Source organism: Phascolarctos cinereus, unplaced genomic scaffold (assembly GCF_003287225.1).
Source record: "Phascolarctos cinereus isolate Bilbo 61053 unplaced genomic scaffold, phaCin_HiC Scaffold_5;HRSCAF=322, whole genome shotgun sequence".
NCBI lineage: Eukaryota > Metazoa > Chordata > Mammalia > Diprotodontia > Phascolarctidae > Phascolarctos > Phascolarctos cinereus.
The window spans coordinates 328,757,945-328,766,899 of record NW_027555958.1 but is presented as its reverse complement, the minus strand read 5'-3'; the positions used below and the strand labels follow the sequence as shown (position 1 = coordinate 328,766,899).

Sequence of the window (8,955 nt, the reverse complement as noted above, 5' to 3'; positions counted from 1 at the left end):
CGTGTGCTGAGTACAGAAGCAAGAGCAAGCTTTGTAGTTAGTAATTGCCTAACTTCTCCCTTCTGGATCAGGATTGGTCCTAATCCTTCTGAGTTACAATCTTCCTTATACACCCTGTTCGTACATTTTACATACATGTGATCCCACCCTTAACGTACATTTTGTGCCTAGAATTGTGTTGTCACTCCCCCCTGGGCAGAGAAGTTAGCTTGTCTGTGCCGATTTCTTATCTACTTATGTGGAAACTTAACTCTTTAATTTCTCGCATTTGCTGTTGTTGTTCAGTTGTGTCCAGACTCTTCGTGACCCCATTTGGGGTTTTCTTGGCAAAGATACTAGAGTGGTTTGTCATTCCCTTTTCCAACTCATTTTACAGATGAGGAAACTCAAGCAAATGGGGTTAAGTCACTAGCCCAGGGTCACACAGCTAGTAAGTGTCTGAGGCCAGATTTGAACTCAAGAAGGTGAGTCTTCCTGACTCCAGGCCCAGAACTCTATCCCCTGCACCACCCAGCTTTGCCAAGAAAACCTCAAATGGGGTCATGAAGAGTCAGACATGATGGAAACAAATGAACAACAATGACTTCCTGCCTCGAGGCCTAGTGCTCTAGCCACCGTGCCACCTAGCTACCCCAAAGGGGCTCAAGGAGAGTTGGAAAGGAGTAAAAAACCACTAAGCAACAACAAAGAGAACCCTGGCTCAATATATTAGCTTAAAAGGGGTCTCCAAGTCTGAGACTAGGTAGATTTCTCTTTTGGTTTACACTCTATACTAACTCACTTTGGCATATTATTTTTGAATATATTTGTATTTATACACACATGTATACATATATGTATATGTGTATTTCCATTTATAGTTTTATGTTTCAAGAATCTGTAGTTTTGTTGATAAGGATTCTCTCTCTAATGCTGCAGATCCCCGACCCCTCTTTAACTTGGTTGGCTATCTGAGAGTTCTTGGTATTAAAAAGTCCATTGCCTTGCTGCCCACCTGGTGATGAGCCCTGCAAAGTTAACTAGGCTGTTCTTTGAAAATAGGTATACAGTCTATCACCTTCAAAGCCTTGCTTGCTTTACTGGCAGAGCTTCCAAGAATCCAGGGTCACCTCCATGACAAGAGGCATTAGCTGGCTGGGGAAACACCATGATCAGAGAGATAGCTTTCCCAGGGTGAGGCTCATGCATTGCCTTCTGGCTATGCTAAGTCTACAGCACAGTTTGTGGTGGTAGGGACCTTTTCCTTGTAAGCAAACCTTAGAAAACACACTTTTATGGTCTAGAACACTGGTGTCAAACTCAAAAAGAAATGGGGGGTTCACCAAATATACATACACACAGCAAGCTATATACAGGATAAATAGGAAATAATTAAAAGAGGGAAGGCACTGGAATTGAATGGTTGGAGAAGGCTTCCTCTAAGAGGTGGAATTTTAGTTGGGACTTAAAGGAAATGGAAGGGGTTGGTAATCAGAGGGGAGGAGAGACAGCATTCTTAGGAATGGGAGAAAGCCAGAAAAAAATGTGTGAAAAGATGGAATGTCTTATTTGTGCAACACTCAGCAGACCAGTGTCACTGAGTTGGGGAGTAAGGTTTAAGAACACTGGAAAGACAGGAGGGGGCTGGATAATGAAGGGCTTTGAATGCCAAACACAGCATTTTGTATTTGATCCTGGAGGCAATAGGAAGCCATTGGAATTTACTGAGTTGGGAGTGGGGGAAGTGTGTGACCTGATTAGACCTGTGTTAAGTCAAAGCCAAACTGAAGGCTGTTACATGGAAGAAGGACTAGATTTGGGCTACTTGGCCCTAAAGAGCAGAACTAGGAACATGGATAGAAGTTACAGGGAAGCTGACTGAGGCTCAAAGAAAAACTTTCTAAGTGTAACCAAGGATGCTCCAATTCTTATATCTATTTGAACTTGAAAGACCAGAAAACTGTAATTGAAAGCTCAGATCCCCCTGTCCCTAAAAGAGAAGATCAGGACTATCTGGCAAAAACAAAATGCAAGTGTGTGGTGAGGGTGGCTGTAAGGCCCTCTAAAAGTGAGAGGATCACCAAAACCTGGATTACAATAGAGATCGTAGCCTTTGCAGTGGGAGGAGGCAGGGGTCTGTCCCTGGCCCCTGAAAGAAGACTCTCAGCTATTCTGGTTACCCTCTGGAAGTCCCCCAGCTTGTGTGGCACTCAGATTAATAAAAGCTGACATTTACATGGCATTTTAAGGTTTGGGAAGTACTTTCAAACTATGCCATCTCTACTTTAGACAACAACTTCTTCCCCCACAGATTCCTTTTCTATCTGCCACACTGAAGGTGTGTCTTTCCTCATTAGAATGTAAGCTCCTTGAAGAAAGGGGACCCTCTTGTTTGTAACTGTAACCCCAGCACTTAGCACAGTGCCTAGCACACAGTAGGCACTTAACAAGCACTTACTGAATGTTTTATCATTTATCATCTTCATTCATTCACTTTACTTTTTTTTTTTTGACTAGGTAAAAGAGGCCATTATTTACCTCATTTCTTACCTAACCTCAATCACTGAATGGACATTGCCTCTGTCAAACTGAGACCTGTTAAAACCTTAGTTTAAAAAGGCCATGGTCTCCTACTGCATCAGAGGCCATCTCTAGTTATCCTGATCTGTATCCTGCCACTGGACCCCCAGATGGCTTCAGAGGAGAAAGTGAGGCTGGTGACTTTGCACAGCCTTCTCTCACTCAAATCCAATTCACTTGCAATTCATGACATCACCTTCCTGATGTCATGGTCCTGTTTGAGAACAAAGGACAGACAACATCAATCTGAACACAATACTCCAGATATCTGAACAAGCTAGAGCACAGTGAAACCATCATCCGGCTCCTTCTGGACACTGTAATATTTGTAAAGTGTTTAGCACGATGCCTGGAACATAGTAGGTGCTATATGTTAGCCATATATAAACCTGATCATAGCTAGGATTTATATAGTGCCTACTATGTGCTAAGTGCTTTACAAATAGTATCTCATTTAACTCTGTAAAGCAGGGAGTATTGTTATTTCCATTTTTACAGTTAAGGAAACTGAGGCAAACAGGTTAAGTCATTTGTCAGGGTCTTGTTGCTCCAGCACTCATTTCACTATGCCACCTAGCTGCCCCATGATAAGTATGCTATCTGTGTTTTAATCCATGTCATGATAAAAATGTAAAAAAATCACAGGGCCAAGCACAGATCTCACAGGCTACTGCTCTGGAGACCTTAAAAGTTGATCTCCAACTACTGGCTACTGTTTGGGTCCAGCCATTCAAGCACTTCATAAACTACTCAATTCTACTATGATTTAGCCCACTTTTTTTTCATTTTTATGCACAAAAATAGCACAAGATTTTTTAAATCCAGAGACGTGCTAAATAAAGCTAGCTGGCAGCATTGGATTCAGAACCAGAGGATCTGGGTTAAAATTCTGTTTCCTACATGTTCTATTTGTGAGACCCTGGCAAGTTACTTCACCTTTGAGCTTCAGTTTCCTTACCTATAAAATAAAAGGGTTGGATTTTCAGGGGTTCTTAACCTTGGGTCCATGAATTTTTAAAAATACGTATTTTTAATAATTATGTCAATATATAATTTTATTTTGTGCATTTAAAAACATTATTCTGAGAAGGGGTCCAGAGGCTTCGTCAGTCTGCCAAAGTCGACTATGACACATAAAAAGATAAGAACCCCTTTAAAAGCCCTTTAAGGTTTAAGTCTCTGATTCTGTGACAGCAGGTAATCCGTTAACTGTAGCATTCCCCCATTTTTTTGGTTTAGTAAACTTGACAAAATGAGGATCAAATGAGATAATATTTGCAAAACGCTTTGTAAGCTTTAAAATGTCACTTACATGCTAGCTATTATTCGTTACTTATATTAAGTCTGTTCCCGATGACGCCACGCTGGACCTAGGAGATCACACTCCTGCCTGGATGTTTAATAACCATCCTTTTTATAATTCAGTCCACAAGTCGAGCTCACCGGCCCCCAGTTTGCACAGCAGAGTCTCTCTTCCTTTTTTTTTAAAAAAAAAAAATCACGACAACATCCGCCCTCCTCCAATCCCGTTTTTCACCATCTTTCAAAGTCAGAGGCTCACCAATCTCACAGGGCGGGCGGTTCTAACAGAAGCCTATCATCACGGGATTCAAGCTTCATCTTGCCCTCGCCACGCCCACACGCAGACCACGCCCCTTCTCGCTTCAGGGGGGCGGAGGGGCCAAGAGGGAGGGCTTCCCACCTGGCTCCCTTGAAAGACAGCGCAGCTCACCCACGGGACAGGAAGGCCTGTCCTTTTCCTGGAAAGAGGGTCGGGCGCGAGAGCCACGTAAACCAATCAACAGCTCTAGGCCGGTACCGGAAGTAGGTCCTAGGGGCGGGATTACCTCCCCGGAAGTGGCTCTTGTGGGTGCTTTGCCCCGCTGTGCTATCCCGCGCAGGGAACTATGTCCCCGGTGCGAGACAGGTGCCGGAACGAGCGCCGCTCCAACTGTCCGGTAACGCGTCGGGGCTGCCGAGGATGAAGGCGAGGCGCTTCGCTGGGTCCTGGGGCGGGCCCGCCGCCGTGTTCGGCCTCGCCCTGGCAGCCCGCGTCGCCCTGGTCTTTTACGGCCTCTACCAGGACCGGACCCTGATGGTGAAGTTCACGGACATCGACTACCGGGTGTTCACGGACGCGGCGCGCTTGGTGACGGAGGGCCGCTCCCCCTACGAGCGAGCCACGTACCGCTACACGCCGCTACTGGCCTGGCTGCTCACGCCCAACGTCTGCCTCACCGAGCTCTTCGGCAAGTTTCTCTTCGTCAGCTGCGACCTGCTCGCCGGCTTCCTAATGCTCCGTCTGCTGCTCCTCACCGGCCTGAGCCCCCGACAGGCCTGCGGCTCCTGCGCCTGGTGGCTGCTCAACCCTCTGCCCCTGGTGGTGTCCAGCCGGGGCAACGCCGAGTCTGTCATCGCCGCCCTGGTGCTAAGCGCCTTGTACTTCCTGCAGAGGAGGAGCGTGGCGTGGGCTGCGGTGGTCTACGGCCTGGCGGTGCACATGAAAGTGTACCCGGTGACCTACGTCCTTCCCATAGGCCTCTATTTGCAGATTGAGCCCGGCGAGGCGGAGGACAGCTCCAAGAAATGCCTCCAGGCTCGGATCTGGGGGTTGGCCTGGCGCCTATGGAATAGGGATGTGCTGCTTTTTGGGGTGGTTGCTGGACTCACGTTTTTTGCCCTGGGCTTAGGGTTTTATTACAAATACGGTTGGGAATTTTTGGAGCACACTTATCTCTATCACCTAACCCGACGTGACATCCGACATAATTTTTCCCCTTACTTCTACATGCTTTATCTGACAGCAGAGAGTAAATGGAGTTTTTCACTGGGACTGGCAGCGTTTCTGCCGCAGTTGTTGTTACTTGTGGTTGTGTCTTTTGCTTATTATAGGGACCTTGCCTTCTGTTGTTTCCTTCACACTGCCATTTTTGTGAGTTTTAATAAGGTCTGCACTTCCCAGTATTTTTTATGGTACCTCTGCTTACTACCTCTTGTGATGCCACAAATAAAGATGTCCTGGAACAGAGCTCTTCTCCTCCTTGGGCTGTGGTTTATGGGACAAACTTTATGGCTGGCTCCTGCTTATTTCCTTGAGTTCCGAGGGAAAAACACCTTTTTGCTCATTTGGTTAGCTGGTTTGCTCTTTCTTTTTATTAACTGTTACATACTAGTTCAGATTATTTCTCATTATCAGTTGAGACAGTTGGCCAAGAAAATCAAATCCCAGTGACGGGTAATATTGATGATAGATTTCTGTGATTTATGCCCATCGTATGGGCCACTAAAGTGTTTTAAAAATGTTTTAACTTAAGCTTTGAGCATTTTTATCATTCCCAAGCAGCTCTAGTTTAGGTCACAAAACTCAATTTAAACCAGAGATCTCAAGTAGAATGGAAGGAGAAACTTGGAGAGATTGTTGCTTTTTGTGAATGCAGTTCCTTTGGAGAGTACTTGTAAAGGAAAGTTACACATCTGAATTACAGGATGCCCCCAAAGTCTTTGTGCAGTATTAAGCTTTAATAGATAAGCCCTACACTAAGACTTTTGGGACACCCTGTATTGTAAAGGATGAATGAATGTGTTTTCAGTTGCCAAAGAAATTCTTGGTAGAAAAAATTGGAATCATTTACGCAAGATTCATGCCAATTGGAGTTTGGCCCAATAGACTAGTTTTAATAAGCCCAGTAAGTTTATTATCTTAGATTTTAACCTCCAAGTATTCTCCTTTGTAAAATGGAATTAGCAATCACTAGCCTGATAGAGTTGTGATAACAAGTGCTAAATAAAACGCTAGTTAGGTAAAGTATTTTTCCTTTTAAATAAAATTGAGTGGGAGTTTGTGGGGCATAGGTGGTGAATAAAACATTTAAATTGTTGATTGGGGACCTTTCTATCTGACTTGAGGTTGAACAGCTAACGCTATGCTATACACGTAGTCTTTCCTTCTTAGAATGTGAGCTCCTTGAAAGCCAGAACTGTTTGTGCTTTTCTTTTTGTATCTCTGAGCTTAGCACAATTGTAAATGCTTAATGAATGCTTTTTCATTTGTTAATCATGTTATTTCATTGCTTGTTAGGCTTGGTTTGTTTTGTCACTGGGTCTTTTCTGCACTTTAACACTAGTGTTATTGACATGCAATTGATTTTTAATGAACAAAGAAAAATAATTGCATATTTAAATCTGTGAAAAAAACATTTTTGTAATACATCTTTATAGATTCAGATATACCTTTTTTTCAGTCTTTTGTATTTGTGTGTGTGTGTGTGTGTGTGTGTTTCTGGAGAAGGGATGTGATAAACTCTTTAGGGATGTTTTAGGATGATCTTGTAGCACATTTTTAGTTCTTTAGTGTTAAAAATACTTTTTTTTTAAAAGAAAATGAATCTTTAAAGTATTTGAATGGTAAAAACGACTGCATAGTTTTAAGTGATCTTTACAAAGATGAGCACAATTCTATTTATAACTTTTCTTCAGTTTATATGATTAAGATGAATTGACTGACCAGTAGAGGGCCAGCTTTCACAGAGTAGAAAGTATCCTCAGAGTCACCCTGTTACCTTTTTATTGAGTGCCAGAAAATTCATTTCCCCGTTTAAATTATGTTACGAATGGTTGTTAGAGTCCCAGGCCAGCAAATTAAAAACCTGTTAAAGCCATAATATAGGTAAAATTTTGCTCTAGTATTGAGAGTTCAGGATGGCACATACATTATTTTCAACATTAATCTAGGCTATCAACTTGCCACAACAGGCAGGCATGTTCATTTCCTTGAATAAAATCAGACGATGTGTCTAGGAGTCTAGGCTTTCAAATTACCATGTCCTTTACTTAAAAGAAGCTACACTTTTTATAATGTTAATTTTCAAAATGCCTTGTGGCATTCCTAAGAAGTATTTAAAGCTCAATTCATCCACAAAACGATTTTCAACCTTTCTACCCATCAAATTATTCTGTCAGTCTGCCAAATATGCCTAAATCTCAATACATCATCATAATAATCTATTCAGAGTGAACGTAAAGAATCTAAAGTAGAACCCACATGGAGTCAGATTTTCCATTTATAATAAAATTCTTCCCTACATTTCAGGAGATTTTAGGCCCAGCCTAATTTATTTAGGCTCTTGAGCAATTAATTTGAATGTATGATATGGATGAAAAAAAAGCATCACTAAGCATTTAATTTTAGTGGTCTCATTGGTTCCTTTGAGCCTGGGGATTAGGAGATCACCAGCAAACTGGAAGCTAATAAAGTAACTGCACCTGGAATGTGCTTATTAGAAATGACACTTTCACATGTATGCCTTGTACAATAATAAATATTTATTGAATTGGATTAGTTACCATGATTTCAAATTGTGGTTCAAAATCACAGCCTCTGGAGTAACCTTGGAGGAGTTTTGGAATGAGGTTGCAACATCATTAGAAAATCATAGTGTCGTGATGCTAATAAAATTCACTAAAAAATCCTAGGATTTAGAGCTGCAAGGGATCTTAGAGGTACTCCCAACCCCCTCAATTTATAGATGAGGGGAAAGGCCTAGAACAGTGGTGGGGAACCTGCTGCCTTGAGGCCACATGTGGCCCTCTAGGTCCCCAAGTGCAGCCCTTTGAATCCAAACTTCACGGAGCAAATCCCTTTCATAAAAGGAAAATAAAAGAAGACTAGTATCTAAACTCTGGCCTCAGTCTTTCTCCAACTGTAGACTAAAGTCATCTTTTGTCCTTGGGCTAATTCACTTTGTTAGAATTATTTGTGTTTTTAGAAGTTCTGCCTTTGGTTCCAGAGGCAGAACTAGCCGCAGTAAGAGGAAGTTGCAAGAAGCAGATGAAGTCAATAGGAACAGAACAGGCCAGCTTGTTCACAACTGATCCAGTGCCCAGTAGGGGCATAACTCATATTTGCTGAATTTACCCTCACAACCCTGAAAGGCAGATATCCTCATTTTGCAAATGAGGAAACTAGTTTTAAGAGGCTAAATAACTAGTTCAGTGTTATTCCCTTAAGCAGTAGTAGAGGGAAGACTCAGCCAGATTTCTCTGTTATCAAGTCCAGTATTCTTTCCAGTATAACATGATCCTATCAAGCATTTCAGACGAGCTCTCCTGAAGGAATTGGGGGTGGGGGAAGGGAAACAATGTCCATTAGCTCCTTAAAAATACACTGGGGAGTTTCCGTCTGATATCACCAACTATAGGAGCTGGGATATCTAGAGTGATGAAGGCCGGGTAGGGGTCAGAACACATGGATTTAGGATTCAGCTTCACCATTTGCTAGCTTGGCCAAGTCTCAACCTCTCTGGGCCTGTTTCCTCATTGGTAAAATGGAGAGATACCTTCCTTGCTTACTTAAAGTGCTTTGTGACTGTAAAGCATTATGAGAATAGAAGAATTCAT

General features: G+C 42.6%; 1 protein-coding gene across 1 annotated transcript; it reads left to right on the top strand.

The window, feature by feature from the left end:
• The first annotated feature begins 4,401 nt into the window (after positions 1 to 4,401).
• On the top strand, positions 4,402 to 6,782 carry PIGM (phosphatidylinositol glycan anchor biosynthesis class M). The gene has a single exon (XM_020979557.2). The coding sequence runs from the start codon at positions 4,541 to 4,543 to the stop codon at positions 5,789 to 5,791; it is 1,251 nt and encodes a 416-aa protein (XP_020835216.1). The 5' UTR covers positions 4,402 to 4,540; the 3' UTR covers positions 5,792 to 6,782.
• Positions 6,783 to 8,955: the final 2,173 nt, after the last annotated feature.